Source organism: Balaenoptera borealis (assembly GCF_965194805.1).
Source record: "Balaenoptera borealis genome assembly, chromosome: 8".
Lineage (NCBI taxonomy): Eukaryota > Metazoa > Chordata > Mammalia > Artiodactyla > Balaenopteridae > Balaenoptera > Balaenoptera borealis.
This window is the reverse complement of record NC_138865.1, coordinates 115,217,653-115,237,689: the sequence shown is the minus strand read 5'-3', so window position 1 is coordinate 115,237,689 and position 20,037 is coordinate 115,217,653. Positions and strand designations below refer to the sequence as shown.

General features: G+C 55.6%; 1 protein-coding gene and 1 pseudogene across 3 annotated transcripts; both read right to left on the bottom strand.

Moving 5' to 3' along the window:
- Positions 1 to 2,599: 2,599 nt before the first annotated feature.
- Positions 2,600 to 4,750, bottom strand: LOC309634004 (peptidyl-prolyl cis-trans isomerase A pseudogene; annotated as a pseudogene). The gene has a single exon. The product of its transcript is annotated as a peptidyl-prolyl cis-trans isomerase A pseudogene (transcript).
- Positions 4,751 to 4,886: 136 nt separating this feature from the next.
- CERCAM (cerebral endothelial cell adhesion molecule) lies at positions 4,887 to 15,867 on the bottom strand. Of its 2 annotated transcripts, none has more exons than XM_082403457.1 (13): positions 15,212 to 15,867; positions 13,610 to 13,776; positions 13,375 to 13,494; positions 12,682 to 12,816; positions 12,323 to 12,527; positions 9,693 to 9,812; positions 9,358 to 9,434; positions 9,158 to 9,264; positions 8,163 to 8,295; positions 6,670 to 6,797; positions 6,348 to 6,551; positions 5,703 to 5,955; positions 4,887 to 5,392 (listed from the first exon to the last, which is right to left on the bottom strand). In XM_082403457.1, the coding sequence occupies exons 1-12, from the start codon at positions 15,624 to 15,626 to the stop codon at positions 5,703 to 5,705; spliced, it is 2,064 nt and encodes a 687-aa protein (XP_082259583.1). In that variant the 5' UTR covers positions 15,627 to 15,867; the 3' UTR covers positions 4,887 to 5,392. The 2 variants fall into 2 exon arrangements, with proteins under 2 accessions (XP_082259583.1, XP_082259584.1); XM_082403458.1 differs by having other exon boundaries at positions 13,375 to 13,492; positions 13,666 to 13,776; positions 15,212 to 15,486.
- Between the last annotated feature and the right edge of the window lie 4,170 nt (positions 15,868 to 20,037).

Here is a 20,037-nt window from a genome sequence, read left to right as displayed (position 1 = left end):
GGACTCAGCTGAGAAGAGAGTCCAGGTTCTACGGTGGCCCAAAGCAGTGTTTCTCAAAGTGGGGTCCCTGTACCAGTGACATCAGCATCGCCAGGGAACTTGTTAGAAATACACATTGTTTAGGCTCCACCTCAGACTTACTGAATCAGAAACTGGGGGGCGGGGGGAGCAGCAATCTGTGTTTTAACAAGTTCTCCAGGTGATTCGGATGCACTGTAAAATTTGGACTCTAAAGTTTGAGAACCACTTCCTGGACCATCCGGGAGTGATCTTGGAGGGCAAATCTGGTCATGCCCCTTCATTTTAATGAAAGGGAAACAGACATTTTACAGAGAGGAGAAGGACCTGGCTCAAGTGGTACAGATAACTAAGTGACAGAGGCGAAATTGGAAATTAGATTACCTGTTTAGAGAGACACCCTCCTCTGCCCTGCCCCACTTTTTCCTCTGACTCAGGCAGACCACCCAAGTACATCCTGATTCACGGTCATCGTCTGGAGGGTCACCGTGATACCAGTGACCCTCAGTGCAGCACTCCCTCTGTGCCAGGCACTGTGCTCACCTGCATCAGCTCAATGAATCCTCACAACATCCGGTGAGGTTGGCTTGAGTATAATCCCATTTTACAGAGCAGAAGACTGAGCCTAGAGAGAGGTCAGGACACTTGCCCATGGTCATAGAGCTAGAAGGGGCTGAGACAACTCAAGCCAGTTTTCTCTGCCCGCAGGGCCTACGCTGTGACTAGTAGGTTTGCAGGGAGGGCTCTTCTCCAGCATTCCTTCATTTTTTTTTTTTGGCCGCCCCACTGTTTAAGGGGTTCCTCCTTAGTTCCCCCACCAGGGATTGAACAAGGGCCCTCGGCAATGAAAGTGCGGAGTCCTAACCACTGGACCGCCAGGGAATTCTCCAGCATCTACAATTCGGCTAAGAAACCAGAAGGAAGACAAAGAGCGCCCCAAGCAGGCAAAACGGTTGGCAAACAGCCAATGCCCAAAAGCTGCCGTTTACTCATAGCAAAGCCCCTTGTCTCTTGGTTTGCACACTATTGTGGCAGTAGCGGGGTGGGGGGGAAGAGCAGATTAGAAGTGGTCCAGCAGGAGCGAGAAGGAGACCTGGTTCTGGCCCCTGACCCATCCCCACTCTCACTTTCTCACAGTTCTCCATGCCTCCCCCAAGCAGTGGGTATGCCTTGGAGCAAGACTTCCCAGCCTTTTTTCAGAGAAGGGCACCCACAGAAAACCAAAATATTTACACAACATCTGAATAGTCTGGTGGGTAGTGGGGGACGTTTGGAAGTCTTGATGAAAATTTCATACTTCATTCTTCATAATATATATTAGGATTAGACACTGTGGTATAAAATATTAGGGAAGACTTTAAAGCTCAGTTTTGTATAAAACTTCCAAATAAAACATTATACTGGCTAAAAGAAGACAGACACAAAAGGCCAGGTACTACATGATTCCATCCAGGTGACAGTTTGGAAAAGGCAAAATCAGGGACAGCAAACAGATCAGTGGTTTCCAGGGACTGGGGTGGGAAAAGGGAATTGACTGCAGAGAGGCAGAGGAGAACTTTTTGGGGGGATGTATATATTCCATATCTTCATTGTAGTACTGGTGGCATGACTGTTTACATTTGTCAAAAATCATCAAAGTACAGAGAAAGACAAATACTGTATGATATCACTTATATGTGGGATCTAAAAAAAATACAACAAACTAGTGAATAAAACAAAAAAGAAACAGACTCCTAGATACAGAGAACAAACTAGGGGTTACCAGTGGGGACAGGGAAGGGGGAAGTGCAGTAGAGGGTTAGGGGAAAAACAGGGTTATTATGGAATTATATGAAATCATGTGTGTGAAACTTTTGAAAATTGTAAAGCACTATAGAATTTAAAGAATCATTCATTCAAAAAAAAAAAAATCAAAGTAAATTTTACTGTATGTAGATTTAGCTACAGTTCCCAAACCTGTCAGCTCCTCAGAATCACCTGCGATAGTTTTGTTCAAAAACAGTCAGGCCTCACCCACAACCTACTGAATCAGAACCCTGGGCAGGAGAATTAGGAGGGGGCAGGAATCTCCATTTCAACCAGCTCCCCAGGTAACAGGTGGTGGAGTGTGTGGTTTGGGGCCAGGACTTCTGGGTCAGGACAGGGGATGCCAAGCTTCTATCTCCAGCCCAGACCCGACCCCTGAATCCCAGGCTCGTGTATCTAACTCCTAATTGACACCTGCACCTGAATCTCAAATGTAGCACATCTGAAAATGATCTCCTGCCCCGCCCCCAAGCCAGTCCCCTGCCCCACACTCTGTAGTTTTCTCCATTTCTGTTGATGGCAGTTCCATTCTTCTAGTAATTTGGGTCCAAAACTTTGACATCATCATCAATCTGTCTATGTCTCTCTCTCTCTGTTGCTGTTTAGCTTTAATTTCATAATCATAAACTTAACTCTGCAATTCAGCTAGACTTGGAGCGGGGAATGGAAAATGTGAAACCCAAAGAACTGCAGCAAAAGCACAAAGATTATAGGATGCCATGAGCAGATGAGGGTGAGGGATGCTCTACCGAGCTACGGAAGGAATGGGCTGATGTTTAAGATAAAGCACGAGTCAGATTTATTACAGTTGTCCACAGACAGCAGTGGTGAGCTTCTTGCTGGTCTTGCCATTCCTGGAACCAGAGTGCTCCATGGCTGCCACACCGTTCATGCCCTTTTCCACCTTGCCAAAGACCACACACCTGCCATCCAGCCACTCAGTCTTGGCAGTGCAGATGAGAAACTGGGAACCACTTGTGTTGGGTCCAGCATTTGCCACGGACAAGGTGCCAGGACCTGTGTGTTTCAGGGTGAAATTCTCGTCATCAAATTTCTCCTTGTAGCTGGATGCCACCAGTGCCATGATGGCACCACCCTGGCACATAAATTCCAGAATACTTCTGTGAAAGGAGGACCCTCATAACCAAATCCTTTCTCCCCAGTGCTCAGAGCACGGAAGTTTTCTGCTGTCTTTGGAACTTTGTCTGCAAACAGCTTGAAGGAGATGCAGCCCAAGGGCTCGCTGACAATGTGGAAGAACACAGAGGGGTTGACCATTGCTAGGCAGCGCAGGGAGCAGCTCCCAGCGGTGGCGTGTCAGTGTCTCCTCCTGAAATTCTGCTGCTGCCTCTCACCACCCCCACTGTTAACACCCTGGTCTGGGGCACCATCATGTCTCACTTGGATTATTACAATGGGTTTCTAACCCATCTCCCTATTTCTACCCCGGATCCAACTACAGTTCATTACAGCAGCCAGGGTAATCATGTTAAAATAAAAATTAGATTGTGTCATTTCTCTGCCTCAAACCCTCCAGGGGCTCCTCGTCTCAGAGTAAAAGCCAAAATGACCTCCAAGGCCCTCCGTGCTCTGGCCCTGACCTTGGCTCCATCACCTCCAGAACTTGGCTCCTCCTTGCTCGTTCTGCTCCAGCCACAGTGCCATCTTCCCTGTCTTTTGAACCTGCCAGTCCTGTTCCTGCCTCAGGGCCTTTGCATATGCTGCCCCCTTGGCCTAGAATGGTCTTCTTTCCCATATCCCCATACTTTGTCCCCTTACTTCCTTGAAGTCTTTGTTCATGTGTTACCTTCTCAGCTCATGCTTGATATTTCCTCCCTCGTTTTGTTCTGTAGGACTTACCACCCTCCAATATTTGCTTCTCTGTTTTTGTCTGCCTCCTTCACTAGAAAGTCAGCTCTATGAGGTCAGGGATTTTTTGGGACAGTTTTATTCACCGCTGTATCCCTAGTATCTAAACGTGGCCCATAGAGGGTGCTCAATAAATGTTCATTTTAATGAATGAAAGGGACGCCTGGAGCCTGGAAGGGAGAAGTGACTTACTCAAGGTCATAGCCATCCAGAATCAATGGCTTTTGGTCTTGGAATGAACAAAGCACCCGTTCCACAGCTCTGGCCCAAAGTCCTTCTCAGAGCCATGCCAGGCTCTGGAACCAAAGCCAGGCCAGCGGGACCTCATCCCTGGTACGGGAGGAGGGAAAGCCCAGCCCCAGGGGGTGCCTGACTGACTCTGCCAGGACCCAGGTGCTTACAAGACCAAGTCAAGGGGCTGCATGAGGGAGAGGCTCCTCTGAAGAAGGAAACCTGGAGATGGCAGGTCCTGCGCTGGTGGAGGCCACGGCAGCTACAGACAAGACAAGGAGCCACCTCCCCATCCCCTCCGGCTGCCTGAGTGCAGGCACTGGAGACAGTTGCTGGGCCTTACAGGGGTGGGGAGGGAGGAAGGCCAGCAGTTCCCAAGCAGGAGAGCAGAAGAAGGTGAAGCTGCTGCAAGTAACCCAGAGCACAGGGGGCAGATTCCAAATGCCCCAGGCTCCCTTCCCGTTGTTGGCCCCAAACCAGCAGAGGGCGCCCTGGCCCACAAGGTCCAGGTTCTGCCACCTTGCGCCCTCTGGCTGCCACACTAGTTAGGGCGGGAGGGGAGCCCTGGATCTCCCCAGCCACTTCCAGGGAAGGGGTTCCAACTGCACAAGTGAAGATCCAAAGGCAGGGAGGCCTCAGCAGCCCTTGGTCTGGCCTGGGCCCACCCTGGCCAGCAAGGTGAGGCCGGTGATGACCATGACAGCCGCAGTGGGTAAAGCACTCACTGTGGACTGGGCTCCAGGCCTGGCTACTTTATACCCACCTGGCCCGTGAGATACTTCTCCTCCCACCTCCACTTTACCAATGAGCAGACTAAGGAGGTCATGCCAGATCAATCGCCTGGCTCCTTCTCTAGGCTGCCCTCCCCTCTCTGTCTCTCCACCTGCTCAACCACAGATCAGGAACGCCTCCCTCCCAGCCCTCAGGACACGCAAAGAGGCTCAACCATGAGTTAAAAAGTATAAAGTGCAATACCAGCCAGGTTTTATTGAGGGCCTACTGTGTGCTGGGACCTCCTCCCACCTCCCTGCACTTCCCACTGGCCAGGGAAGAGGGTGGCAGGTGAGATCCATGTGTCAAGCTGGGTAGGGAGCTGAGGTGGAGGTAGAAGGCGGCAGAGGGGCCCCAGCAGCTGGGTCCTTAGCTGGGGGCAGGGCTCCTGTGTCCGCCCAGCTTGAAACTGAAGGCTGGGGACCCTCCCTTCTTCCCTCCACCCCAGGCCCTGAATCAGGCTGGCAAAGTAAGAGGGCCTGTGAGCCCTGCCCTTGTGCTACGTGACCTTTGGGGAAGGGGACCCATCTCTGAGTGGTTTCTCCCAATGGAAGACGGGTCCAGAGGGCAGAGTGGCCATGCCCAAGGTGGCAGCCAGGTCTCTACTGGGTCTATGGTTCCTGGTGGCGGCTCTTGCTCTGCTCCCTGGACAGCTACGGCCTATTCCCGGGTGCGTCTCTGGAGTCACCACCCTGACCTGGTGGGACGAGAGAGGTAAGAGGAGAGAAGTAGAAAGAACTAGAGTTGGACAGTGAGAGACAGAGACAGAAACAGACACAGAGATAGTGAGAGACACAAAGAGATAGAGATGGACAGAGAGAAAGAGAGCGAGAGAGAGGGAGTTAGAGGTGGACAGAGAAATGCAGACACAGTCAAAGATACAAACAGAGACAGAGAGAGAGAAAGCCCGGGACAGGGAGAGGGAGAGAGAGAAGACAGCTGAGAAGAGGAAAGGGAGACCCAAACACAGAGTCAGTCGTTAAAGGGGAGAGAAAACCGAGGCGCACCTAGAGCTCATCCTGTGGGTGGGGATGGAGGCTGTGCCCACTGCTGCCGGCCAGGTCCAGGCGGGGGTCCCGCAGGGTCTTATAAGAGCCACTCCAGCTGATGAGGCGGCCGCTGTCATCGTCCCAGGGCGAGGACGTCTCTGTGTCGCTGAGCCACTCAGCGTCCCCCGCGTAGTGGGTGGGAGCAGCGAGCAGGGGCCGGACTGAGAAGGCCCGCAGGTCCCGCGGCCAGAAGTGTGCCTTGTACTGCTCGCTGGGAGGCGGGAGGCTGGCTCAGGGGGGCTGGGGTAGGCCCCTCCACCCAGACCCATGCCAGCCCGGAGCCAGGCACCTCACCCCTAGAGCACCTGACCGCCCTCCCCATCTAATCCTGAGGCAGGATTTCTCTTATCCCCATTTTCCGGATGGGGAAACTGAGGCACAGAACAGGAAAATCGCTTGACTGAAAACCACAGGGCATCACAGAATTCACACATAGATTGGTCTGACTCCAAGGCTAAGCTGGGCTATTCCTTGGTGACCAGAAGGAAGTGACTCAGCCCTGCCAGCCTCAGTCTCTCCACCTGCCCAGTGAGGGGACTTACTACTTGCTGAGGTGGGCTCTCAGGACAGACTGACCCTGCCCTGCCCCCATCTGAGGCTCACTTGGGGTGCTGGTCAAACATGATGGGTAGGAACTCATCCACGGGCAGCATTCGGCGCAGGGGCTGGGAGGCCAGCAGCTTGCGGGCGCCGGCCAGGCTCAGGACGTACGCCAGTGTCCAGTAGGAGTAGCTGGCCACCACCAGGTGCGGCAGCCCCTCCACGGCTGCCTCCTCCTCAGGGTTCACCTGCTTCCGGCCGAGGTAGCTGCAGGTGACACCAGGGGTCCCAGGAGTCACTGTAGATGTCCCAGGACCCCTCAGGAGGAGGCAGACCCCTGGAGGCCCACCCCTCTCCCTGGCCCCTGGGGGCAAAGGCTGCCTACATCAGGTCCCAAGGAAGTTTCTCCGCCTCCACCTCCTTCATCAGCTGCTCCAGCCGCATCTTGAAATTGCTCTCAAAGCGCACGTCGTCCTCAAACACCACGACCTGGGCCAGGCCCTGGGCAACCACCTGTGGTACACGGTGGGGGAGCCTCTTTAGACTCGGGCTGTCCCCTCCCACCTGGCTGACCCTGACAGACGCTCCTGGCCTCAGTTACAGGCCGAATGCTCAGCCCTGGCTGCGTCGCTCAGCTGCTGAAGGCTGGGGGGGCCTCCCTTCTTCCCTCCACCCCTGGCCGCGAATCAGGCCGGCAAAGCAAGGGGGCCTGTGAGCCCTGCCCTTGTGCTACGTGACCTTCGGGGAAGGGGACCCATCTCTGAGTGGTTTCTCCTGATGGAAGACGGGTCCAGAGGGCAGAGTCTTGCTCTCCAAGCAGATCACAATGGCAATCAGAACCCTTGCTGCAGTCACTGAGCACTGGGGCCACAGTGTTCATCTCCAGGGACCCTCAGGAGGTACGATGTCCCCGTACTGCAGCAAGGAGATGGAGACACAGGGAGATGAACCCACTCGTCCAAGGACACACAGCCAGGAAGTGGCAGAACTGGGATCTGAACCGCATCTGCTGGACTCCAGGGCCTGGCTCCTCACTTCCGCCTCTGGAGCTTTCCTCGAGGAAGCTAGGCTTGGAGGAGGGGGGTGGAGGAAGACCCTAGCCCCACACCATCCCTGAGAAAAAATACTTTTTGTAACTTTTGGAAATGTGAAAAGAGCATGAGATCAGCTCAGTAAGTGGTGAAACGTACATCATCCTTCAATCTGTTCAGAGGTAGCAGAAAAGCAGAAATATAAGCTCACACGCCCATATTCTGGCTACAGTAGAAAATAAAAACAAGGAGTGAGTCTGTGCTCCACCTCCTGGAGGGGGCGCCCCTTGGAGGGCCAGGCCCGGGTCCTCTCCTGCCGTGTCCAGGCAGTGACCTCTCCCGGGCACTCACACCCCAGCCCTGGGCTGAGGCCGCTTGGCCAAGCCCTAGGCCTTTCTTCTTCCCACACAGAACACACCCAACTCCTTCAGCCCCAGGGCCTGTGCCCGCACTGTCTTCCTCTGCTGAGAAGGCTCTTCTCCCCGCCCCTCAAGGGTGAGGCCCACCCTGACCCCACAGGAGGCCAGTAGGCCAGGCCAGTCCGCACTCTCGAACAGCCTGTACATCCCCCCTCCGTGGCAAGCTTAGTTCTTTCTTGATTTCTGCGCCTTGCTCTGGTCCCTTTGCCCCAGGAGGGACCGGCTGCATTCTTCTTGTTCACCTCCGTGTTCTCAGAGCAGAAGCTCTCCTAGCACACAGTAGGTGCTCAGTGGAGACCGCAGGGTGAATAAGGTATAGGGTTGGGCCCTTAGGAGGCTGAAAGCTGCTGGCTGGGTCTTTGTTAGTGTGCTCCGTCAACCCCCGGTCACACGAGTGCTGGCACAGAGCAGTGGATGGGGGTCCTCACCTCCTCCCAGATGGAGTAGTGGCTGAGGAAGCAGCCCACCTCGCCCTTGGTCAGCGTGCGGCCCGAGTAGGGGTCCTGGTAGCCAGGAAGCAGGTCCACGCCGAGGTTCCTCATGACACTGCTGTTGAGCATCCTGAGGCAGATGGTGTAAGGGGGTCAGGGGTGCCCGCCAGGGACCTGTCCAGGGGGAACTGGCCTGTGCAAGTTGCGGACAGTCACACTGGAGTCTGGTTGGAAGAAGGCTTCAGTCTTGTTACTGCTTCGTGTGGCCTGAAGCCATCAGTGACTGGACCTGGAAAGCCACTGCCACCTTGGGCGGGGGGGATACTAAGGGGAGGGGGCAGCAGTCTGAGGGGGACACACCCCAGGATGAATGCGGGGAACGTGGCAGATACTTCTTACGCAGCGGCCCAAGCGAAGGATGGACATCCTGCAGTCCACAGGGCTGGGGCATATGCAGCAAACAGCAGTGGGCACGTGGGGCCGTGTGACCCCTGGTTGCCGGGGGAACACGACTGGCCTGCTCCCACCCCCGCCCTGCCCATCAGGGACCTAAGTTCAGGATGGAAAAGAATAACCCTGATAATCGTAATGAAGACATTATTAACCTTTGGGATACTTACTACATTTCAGGCCCTGGCTAAATCTTCACTGAACCCTTACAAACCCCTAAGAGGAAGGCAGTTACGCGCCGTTTACACAGTAGGGCTGAGAGATGGAGGTCACGCAGCTGGTGACCACGCCCAGAAGCTCCAGACCCTGGGCCTTAACCACTGTACTCTCCTCCCTCAGGTGGGCTGAGGGAGGGCAGCCTGTCCTGTTCTGTCTGCCCTGCGACTCCCCGAGACAGAATTACTCAGGCCCTGTTTGAACACCTCCTAGAACGGCAAACTCATTCAGCTCGTTGTCTGCTTTTCCCACCCCCAGGGAGCCGTGATGGACCACCCGGTCCCCACCGGCTGCACAGGGTCCTGTCCCCACCCAGGAAGCCTCACCGGCCGTCCACGGCATCCACCAAACGCCCAGAGATCTCCATCTCCCAGAGCGAACTCAGCATGCGCTCTCTGCGGTCGGGCCGGCGGGCCAGGCTGATGACAAACACCTGGAGGAGGAGGGGAGGCAGGGGAGTGCGTGCAGGGGGAGGGGAGAGCCCACCCACCTCCTGGCCCCAATCCTGCAGGCCGGGAGGACTTACCTCATCAAACCCCATCTTGCTGGGCCTCTTTGGGGGCCGGGACACATGAGCTGAGGCCCACATGGGGGGCCCATCCACTGCAGAGGAAAGCAACCCCCCATCAGGAGTCCCTACTGGCTCTAGTCAGCGGCAGCCCTGGAGTCCTAGCCCCCCTCGTTCCTGCCCCTTGGCAGAACACCCAGCAGGAGATCACAGAATCCACCTGCCTCCATTGTACGGATGGGCAGACTGAGGCCCAGCGGGAAAAGGGACTTGCCCAGAGTCAGGGAATGAGCTGGGGAGAGGCTTCAACCCCAGCAGTGGGGAGGGGGGACACACCGGCTCGCAGCCCTCACCCAGTGCTTCCAAGATCAGGTGGATGAAGTTGACTCTCTCATCCTCCAGCCCCTGGTGGGATTTCACAGGCACGTTCATGTACCCATAACGGTGCTCGTTGCACACGTGGGCCGAGACCCCTGTGGAGAGAGGCGGAGTGAGCACTGGAGTGCAGGGTAGGGCTCTCAGAACCCAGATGGGAGGTCCTAGCCCCAGTCCTGCCAGTGGCCCACCACGTGAGTCCTCTCTGGGACCTGGCGTCCCCACCTGGGCTTGGAGGGAGAAACGGCTTGGCTCAAACAATATCTAAGGAATCTTCCTGCCGAAATGGTTTATTCATGCAATAGACGCGTCTAGAGCACCAGCTGGCTGCTGGAACGATGGTGGTGAGAAAGACAGACAGTCCCTGCCCTCGGGGGATCAAGGTGAGGAAGGAGCAGGCAAACTCACACCTGGCTACAGCCACCTGATGCCACCGGGCGTTGCTCCACCCACTAAATCTTTCCCACCTCTGCCCATCCCCCCTCGCCAATCCAGCACCATCACCTCTTGCCCAGATCCCTACACTTAACCCCACCCCCTCGCCTGCCCCCACCATGCTGTCCTCCACCTGGCAGCCAGAGTGGCCTTTTTTATTCCTTCAATGTTTATCATCTTTATTATAATTATTTATTTAGCCTTTGTCTTCTATAGACTATGAGTCCTCCAGGGCAGGCACATGGTATCTATTAAAAAGTTAACCCCAGGCCCAGCACTGAGCACAGAGCCTGGCCCAGTGCAGGTGGTGGAAGCATGAATGATGGAGACAAAACCCCTGTTCACGAAATTCCTACAAACCGCTGACCAATAAAGAGCAGCTGATACTAAAAGCAGAGGTAGGAATGAAAAAATAAGGAAATAGGGAATTCCCTGGCAGCCTAGTGGTTAGGATTCCGTGCCTGGGTTCAGTCCCTGGTTGAGGAACTGAGATCCCACAAGCCGCCCGGTGTGGCAAAAAAAAAAAAAAAAAAAAAGGAAATACTTTTCTTCTTCTTATTTTTTTCTCCATGTATTTGTTTCACCTTCACTTGCTTTCTGCACTTGATTTTTTTTTTCTTCCTGCATCTCTGCACTGCAGATGTTGCCAGCACCTCATGCACAAAAAAAAAAAAAGATGACACTCTTCTCCCCGGACACTTCTCACACTCTGCTTGCCCAAGTGCAACACTTCTTGATTAAATCATCACTTCTAATTCACCTCGCCCACAAGCAGAGTTCTCCACCCACCAGACAGCCTTCATGTCCTCGCCACCCGTGAGTACACACTGTGAAATACATTCTCTGTAGCGTTCTCAAGATCTTTATTCCAACAGCAGTATCTCTGTCTCACTCTCAACTTCGACTCTTCCTCAGAACTGGGTTTATCCCATCCAAACCCAAACACTTTTTCTTCTTTTTGTTTTTTTTTTTGGCTGCGCTGCACAGCTTGCGGGATCTTCGTTCCCTGACCAGGGATCAAACCTGAGTCCTCAGCAGAGAAAGCACAGAGTCCTAACCACTGGACCGCCAGGGAATTCCCCAAACCCAAACACTTTCTAGTAACCTTCATCTTAAAAATAACCACCGGGCTTCCCTGGTGGCGCAGTGGTTGAGAATCTGCCTGCCAATGCAGGGGACACGGGTTCGAGCCCTGGTCTGGGAAGATCCCACATGCCGCGGAGCAACTAGGCCCGTGAGCCACAACTACTGAGCCTGCGTGTCTGGAGCCTGTGCTCCGCAACAAGAGAAGGCCGAGACAGTGAGAGGCCCGCGCACCGCGATGAAGAGTGGCCCCCGCTCTCCGCAACTAGAGAAAGCCCTCGCACAGAAACGAAGACCCAACACACCCAAAAATAAATAAATAAATAAATAAATAAATAAATAAACCACCAACAACAGAATGATATTTTCTAGTGTTCAAATCCAATCACATGATCCTCTGATGGCTGCCCGACACCCACAGGCTAAAGACCAGATGCTGGCCCATCAGGTCCACACAAGCTGGCCCCTGCCTACCTTTCCTGCCTCAGCCTGCACCATGCCCCCTTTGTTTACTGTGCTCCAGCTGCCTGCCTCTTTGCGTCCCCTGCCACCACAGGGCCTTTGCACCTGCTGGTCCCATTGCTTAAAATGCTCTATCCTGCTCTGTCTACCTTGTTAATGTCTGCCCATACTTTAGATCTCAGCCCCAAAGTTTACATCCTCCAGGAAGCCTTCCCTGACAGGTTAACTCTAGTCTAAGCTCCCAAAACATCTATAATCAAAAAGCTCTTCTTCCTGTCATTGTGATTGGACATTGATTTGCGTGATCCTTTGATTGACTGGACTGGAGGATCCAGGAGGTCAGAGACTGCCTGATTTTACTCACCACTGTCTCCCCAGTGCCTGGCACCTGGTAGGTGTCCCATAAATATTTGCCTAATGAAGGAATACATGAAAGTGCCATGGTGGGGACAGCCAGAAGGACATCTAACCTACTGGGGCAGTGGGCCCAAGAAAGGCTACGACCTGAAGGACAAACAGGAATTAAAAAGATTAATTGCAGAGTGGGAAAGGGCACGCCAAGCAGAGGGAATAGCATGTGCAAAGGCCTAGAGGCCTGGAAGAAATGCTCAAGGAGAGCTGTCCTCACCAGCAGCCTGACAGGCGTAGGCGAAGATGATGATGTCGTCGAAGGGCCAGGTATAGTTGGGGTGAGGGGGGTAGAAGCCCAGCCGTTCTGTCCCCTCCGCCCGCAGGGATACCAGGAAGGTGGAGTGGACCATGGGGACACGGAAGCAGCCCCGGCGCTGGCGGTTCTTGGTAGGGAAGTAGTCGGCTGTGCGGCGGTAGTAGCCCTGGGGAAGGGGTGGCTCCGGGCCGTGAGAGGGCACCCCTCCATCCCCAGCACACTGCTCCCCTGCCGGGGCCCACAGACCCTAAGGCCTTCAGTCTCTCCACATCCCTCCTCCCAGACCTCAAGCCTCCTGAGGCCCCCGAACCCGGCCTTACCTGGGGGGTGATCCCACACCAGAAATTGGAGTAGTAGGTCTGAGAGTCCAGCATCGGGGCCACCACGGGCAGCCCCTGCTCGATCAGAAACCGCAGTGTCTGGTTGTTGGTCAGAATGTTGTCCGTATCTGCAAACTGTGGGGAGGGAGATGTCACAGGCCCCAGCCTTGTCTGGGCTGCGGCCCCCCAAGGATTCACTGAGTGGGATCATTCCAGATTTCCAGAAACCCAGAAAGTCTCCCAGGATCCAACAGGGTTCCCTCAGAGAGGTCTAACCTATAAACCAGTAGATCCGTTTCTGGACCAAGGATCTAGTCTGGGGCACTGGCTCGGGGATTGGGTCCAGAGATTACACCCGAGTTGCTGATCTAAGAACTTTATCTGAAGTTTTAGGAAGTAAATCCAAAGACGTACTCTGAGCTCTAGTTCTGGGAACTAGGCTCAGTTTATACTCTGGGCTCTAGCCCAGGGATCGAGTCTCAGTATATACCCTGGGCTCTGACTCAGGGATCCAAGCTTAGTACCGAGTCTGAGCTCAAGCATAGGGATCCAAGCTCAATATCTGATCTGGGTTCTGACCCAGGTTGCTAGCTGAAGGAGCCAGCCTACAGGTGGTTAAGTCACGCCAAGATTTCTGTCAAGGACAGGTGCCACCACCTGTGGGAAGCCCAATTGTAGGCCAGGCTTCCTTACCAGGATATAGTCGGCCCCCCAGTCCCTGGCAAAGGTCAGGGCTTCCTGTTTCAGCTCCATCAGAAACTGGTGCCTTTCTTTGGTCCAGTGCTTAGGGCCCTCTTCGTCTGGGTAGGACCTGAGGGGGTAAAACGATGAGATGTTCCCATGGGGTAGGTGCATGTGGTGTCCCTCTCTGCAGGGCAGTAGACAGAGCCCTGGTCTGGAGGCTGCGGCTTGGGGCTGTCCCTTTCCTTCTCTGGGCTGCAGCTGTCGTCCATCTTCCCCAGAACGTTCCCCTCAGGTCACCACCTGGGCTCCCCCTCAGGCCTCCAGACCACAGCGGCATAGTCGTCGCCCACAGCAGCCAGCCACTCCTGCAGCATCTCTGTGGTGTTGTCCACGTTGTGGTCTGTGGCACACCTGAGGACACAGGAGGAAGAAGGGTGAGGGGGCACAGCCACCGAAGGACCAAACCCTGAGGCAGCCTTGACCCCTGGAGCACCAACACTTGCAGGGCTGGCCTCTCCTGGGAGCAGAGGAGGCAGGTGTGCTCCAGAGGAAGGCAGGAAGCCAGGTCCCAATCATAGGTCTGTGATCCACTGTGTGACCTCAGGCAGGTTCTGACCCTCTCTGGGCTTCACTTTCTCCCTGTAACTTTAAGCTGTCCTGGCATGCTCAGGGGCTGAGATGACAGAACTCGAATGCATTTTGAAGGATGAAAAGTACCTCAACTTTGAGGAACATACCTGCCACATTCTCTGGTTACCTTCCTTCCCTGCTGTGTGACCACAGGTCAGGCGCCTCCACTCTCTGAGTCAGGACTGGACATAGGAGCTGCTGCTTCCCTCCACCAGATAGTTGTAATAACGACCAAACCACACTCTGAGCGTCCCTGAGAAATGCTGATGGGCTCGAGCTCCGTTGCCACCACGAGTAGCCTCTCTGAAGGGGCTCTCATGACAGAGGGGGGTGCAGGGGGCTTAGCCAAGAGCCCAGGTTTTAGGTGATACTGCCCCTTTAAGTCAATTCCCCAGAAGTGAAGATTAACTACGTGTCAAGTCTTCTATGGGTGGGAACTAACTAACTCCCAAACTAGTAATTGTGGGCAGCCTCCCCAGGCCACTGGCTCCAACCCAGCCCAACTCTGATGTGTTGGGGAGGGAGGGTAGTTTGGTCATTTCTCTCAGTTTATCCCCAACCTCAGCTTGGGACTCCTCCCTGCTCTGGCTTCCACAGACTGTGGCCTCTGATTCCAGTGCCCTGTGGGGCCGCCTAGGGGGAGAGACTGCAGGAAGGGGGCTTTGCCCTTGGCCGCAGGACCCAGCCCCTCTCCTGAGAGAGGCTGGAACCAGCCCAGGGGAAGGGGGAACGGGTGTGACTTCCCCATAGGGCAGCATGGAGCCCAGGGCTGACAGCACCCTCACGGGCTCCCCAGGAACCCGGAGACCTGCTGGTCTGTGCCACATCGGGCCCCAGGGGACGCCAGCTGCTCCTGTCTGCTCCACTCCAAATCAGGCCAACCACAGGTCCCACGGGTTCAGTTTCAGCTCTGAGGGCTAGGGCAAGAGGGACCGGGCCCAACTTACACCCAGAGGAGGTCCCAAGAGGAGGAATAGGGGCCAGAATTAGGGAATGGTGTCCCTGTGTCAACCTAAGGCCTCAGAGGTCAGTCTGCAGGGCCAGGGGGATAAGGGGTCCTGTCCGGGGACACGGGTTGCGGAGGGCCTATCTGCGAGGGAGGGGCCTGTCTGGGTGGTGTCTGGGCAGCGAGCAGATGGGGCCATCTGGAGCCCGGACTGTCGGTGGGGTTGGGGGATAGATGCCCGGTGGATGCCAATGCCCGGGTCTCTCTCACCAGAGGGCCAGCCTGGCCCGGGGGTAGTCCAGCCGCTCCAGCGCGCCCAGGTAGTGGGGCAGAGAGTGCTCGGCATTGCGGGCCAGGATGGCAAGGACCACGGCGGGCAGCGGCGGTTCTGCGACGCCCGCAGCCTCGAGCCGCGGCCCCAGCAGGAGCAGCAGCTGGAGCAGCGGGGCGGCGGGGGCAGCGCGCATGGCGGGCGCTCTGGCGGCTGCGGCGGCCCCCGGGGCTCCCAGCCCGGCCGAGGGTAGTGGGCGGGGCGGGGCGGCCCGGCCGGGGCGGGGCCTAGGGCCGGGGCGGGGCCGAGGCGGGCCCGGAAGGGGTTGTGGGGGGCGCACCCCCCAAAGAGTGGACTCCCACTCCCAACCCCTATTCGTGGATTCTCAAGTGTCCTCTCCTCGACCAGGGGCATCGCAGGGCCAGGGCCCGGACCCCAGCCCCGGACGCGATCCAGGAGCAGCTCCCTCCCGGCTGGAGGGTCGTGGGGGACGGCATCCGAGCCGCCCGGGCATCTCAGAATGCTCGACTACGAATCCCTGGGCGTGCAATCGCCAGAATCCGGCTCCACTGAGCGCCCCTGAATCCGGATTCCCTGGCCATCCATCTGACCCTCCGCAGACCCCGCGGGGCGGGACCCGCTGGGCCGCGGCCTTTCCCGATTCCCCCGCTCCAGCCCCTCCACCGCCCCCGGGCGCCCTCTGGCGGGCCCAGACGGAACTTCTCAGACCAGCCAGCCGACGCGTGGGCGGACAGCAAGACCGGCTTGGGGGGCGGGGAGGGGGTCCCCCTGACCTGCGGACGTCATGCCGCCGCGGTCCGAGCCTGGCGTCCCCCGCGCGTCATCGTCCTCGCCTCCGTCGCCAGCACCGGCACTGCTCCGGCCCTTTAGGAGAGCAAGGCCTACTCTTAGATTGAGTGTAGAACATGGGCCACCACTCAGCCCCTCACGGTGACCCAGCCCCCTCCAAAGCAGGGTGACTCCTGTGTCTGGTCAGAGTCGGGGTCCTAAGGCCCCTGCTGAGATGGAAGAGGGTCCCCAGACTCTCTTAGGGCAGGGGAGGGGAGGGGAGGGGTCTGGAGGCACCAGTGGTGGGTTCTAGCTCCTCTCTACCACCAACCTCAGGCAGGCCACTTTCCCGGAGCCTCAGGGCCTCCTGGGTAGAATCGGGCTGCTAACAGCACCCACCTAGGAGGGTTTGCAAGAATTCCTTGAGAGCGTGAATGCACTTTAATTCTATGCATGGGGCCTGGCAGGCGGGAAGAGTTCCTGGGGCTGGAAGACAGAACTGGAGAAGCCAGCCTCTCCTTCCATTCAGCCCCTCACCCACGGGAACCTACTCTCCTATGGCACCTTTGGGTCTCCCTTCAGGTTCTTCCCAGGGTCAGGGAGGGGGGCTAAGCCTGTGCACACTATCCCCACTGCAAGGAAAGGGGTGGGGGCCCAGCAAGGAACAGCCTGGTGATGGGGCAGCAAGTGGAGGCATCAGACCCCAGAGTCCTGGTCTCTAGCCCAGCTCCAAAGCCTCCAACAGCTTCCAGGTGGGGCTGCTTCACAGCCAGTGCCCTGCAATGGAAGGCTTGAGGCCCCCTGAAGCATCCTGGGGAAATAATGAGTCCCTTCCCTTGCATGGTTGCCTCTGCTGGAAGGCACTCCCAGCCCCAGAAAGGGGATACCTTTTTTTTTTTTTTGGTCATGCTGAGCAACATGCAGAATCTTAGTTCCCCGACCAGGGATTGAACCCGTGCCCCCTGAAGTGGAAGCGTGGAGTCTCAACCACTGGACCACCAGGGAAGTCCTGGGGATACCAAAGCAATGTCCCCAACCTCACCCATCCCAGGATCATCCCAGAGCCTCTGCCCATGCTATTAGTCATGGGGGCTTCCAGATTCTTCTCTCACCTCAGTCGTCGTCCTCCTCCCAATGCACTGACCCCTCCCATCTTCACCTCTCTCCCTCCCCAGTCCACCCAGTGGTCCAGCCTGTCACTGACTCCCTTGCCCCAGGGTTCTCCCATCACTCCTGCCTGAAAAAACCCTACAGCCATCTTGCTTTGGGACACGTTAAGACTGCTGCACACTCCTGATCTCCACTCTCCACTGGACTTTCACTGAGCCCAACAATCCAGTTTCCCTGTGCTCCTGCCCCCGCTCCTCAGTGGCATTTCACATTCCCGGGTCTTCTGAAGCCCTCACTCCACTCCCTCTCCCCCAGTGAAAATCTTCCTGCCTTTTTTGGAAAAAGAGAAGCCATCACCTGAGAACTCTTATTTCCAGCCTCCAAACCTTCCACGCCCTGCGACCAAGCTGGCCTCTGCTCTCACGGCCTCTTACCATGGAAGAGGCACCCCTTCCTCATAACAGAACCATCCTTGGACTCCAAAAGCCATTCCCTTGCCCTTCCTGGATCACCAACACCCGCCTCTTCTGGATCCTTCCTTCAACATTCCAAAGGACTTAAATCTCCCCCAACTTAAAATGTGAATACAGGGACTTCCCTGGTGGTCCAGTGGTTAAGACTCCACACTCCTAATGCAGGGGGCCCTGGTTTGATCCCTGGTCAGGGAACTAAATCCCACATGCTACAACTAAGATCCCGCATGCCTCAGCTAAGACCTGGTGCAGCCAAATAAATAAATAAATATTAAAAAAATATATATGAATACAGTCAGCTGCCTGCCTGTGCTTTGCTCCCGGTCTCACTTCCTCACCTTCATTCACTGATTGACACACACCAAGGCTGCTCCAGCCAAACTGCTCCCGTCAAGACCGGCGTCCTCCTGGCCCCTCATCCAAGAGGGCTCCCTCCAGCAGTTGATCTCATAGAGCACTCTGTCTTTCTGCAAAACTGACATGTGTCTCTGCTTCTCACCTGGACCCACATTCCATCTGTCTAAAACAGAACCCCAGTCTTTCCCCCAAACCTGCTCCCACTCCGGTGGCCTCCCTCAAGCTGGGGACCTGATGACAAGTGCCTCTCTCTCAGCCCACTCCATCTCCTCATCCTGGCTAGACCACCTCAGTGTCTCCTGCACGTGGCCACTTGCGTGGCCCAGGGCATCAGCACCACTCACCTGGGCTACAGCACCTCCCAGTACTCACCCCCACCCCCGAGGCTTTCTCCCTGGAAACTGTTCTTCACTCAGTGCTTTCTCAACTGCATGGTGTTACACCCTTTGGGGGCTGCCATTGCCCTCAGCACAGAGCTCAAACCCCTCAAGGGACAAGGAGGCCCTTCATGGCCTGCCCGGTGCTTCTCCAACTCCTCTGACCTCCCCTCCCCTATCTCCTGCTCCAGCCAAATTGGACTATGTACAGTTTCCAGAACACTTCATGCTTGAAGACCTTCCCACATCCTTTTTTTTTTTTTTTTTAATTCCTCTGCTTGAACTGGGCCAACTTCTACAGGCCCTCTGGAAAGACTTCCCTGATGTCATGTCAGGGGGACCTACTCCTATAGGGAATCCTATATAATTCCATTCATTCAGCAAATATTTATTGAGCACACGCTATGTGCAGGTAGAATTCTAGGTACTGGGGATACAGAGGTACAGACAGTCTCTGTTCCTAAGTTGCTCACATTCTGATGAGGGAAGACAGACAGGAAACAAGCAAACTGATAAATTAATAGATAACTTCGAAGAACAGTAAATGCTATGAACAAAATAAAACAAGGTAATGAGAACAGAGAGTAGCTGAGGGTGGGAGGCAACATTGAATAGAGGGGTCAGTGAAGACATTTCAGAGCATAAGGGGAGCCAGCCAAGAGCAGATCTGGGGAAGAGTGTTCCAGATGGAGGGAACAGGTGGGAACAAGCAAGGAGGCCAGGGTGGCTGGAGCAAAGTGAGCAAGGGGAGTGTGGTAAGAGGTGAGGACCACTTAGGGCCTTAAAACTATGGCAGGATTTTGGATTCTTTTAAAAAGTGCAACAGGAAGACATTGGAGGGGGTAAGCAGAGGACTGACAGGATTTCTCTTAAAAAGATCGCTCTGGGGCTTCCCTGGTGGCGCAGTGGTTAAGAATCTGCTTGCCAATGCAGGGGACACGGGTTCGAGCCCTGGTCTGGGAAGATCCCACATGCCACGGAGCAACTAGGCCCGTGAGCCACAACTACTGAGCCTGCGCGTCTGGAGCCTGTGCTCCGCAACGGGAGAGGCTGCGACAGTGAGAGGCCCGCGCACCGCGATGAAGAGTGGCCCCCGCTCGCCGCAACTGGAGAAAGCCCTCGCACAGAAATGAGGACCCAACACAGCCAAAAATAAATAAATAAATAAATTTATAAAAAAAAAAGATTGCTCTGGCTGCAGCTCAGAGGGTGGACCACGGGGGCAAGGATGAAAGCCCAGGAGAGCCTGGTACCGGGAGAGATGACAGTGGGCCGGGCGGGCAGAGATGTAACGGAGGCAGAGCCCACAGCCTTATGGGATTAGATGTGAGAGATGGAGCGAGGAGTCAGGATGACTCACAGGGTTTGAAGTGGGCTGGGTGGTGGGATAGGTTCTGAATGGGGAAGACCTGAGAAGGAGCAAGTAGAATGTGAAATCAGGTTCTGCGTTGGACCTTATTTTGAGCTGCCTTTTAGACTCGCAAGTGGAAAGATCACATGCCACGTCTGCCAGCTGTGAGTTCTGAGGCAGGGACCCGTCTGCCGCCTTCACCATTTTATACCAGCCCTAGAGCAGGGCCAGCCGGGCATTGGCTGGGCTCTCAATAGAAACATGATGAGGTCATAAGAACCTACTGTATGGCACAGGGAACTCTACTCAATACTCTGTAATGACCTATATGGGAACAGAATCTAAAAAAGAGTGGATATATGCATATG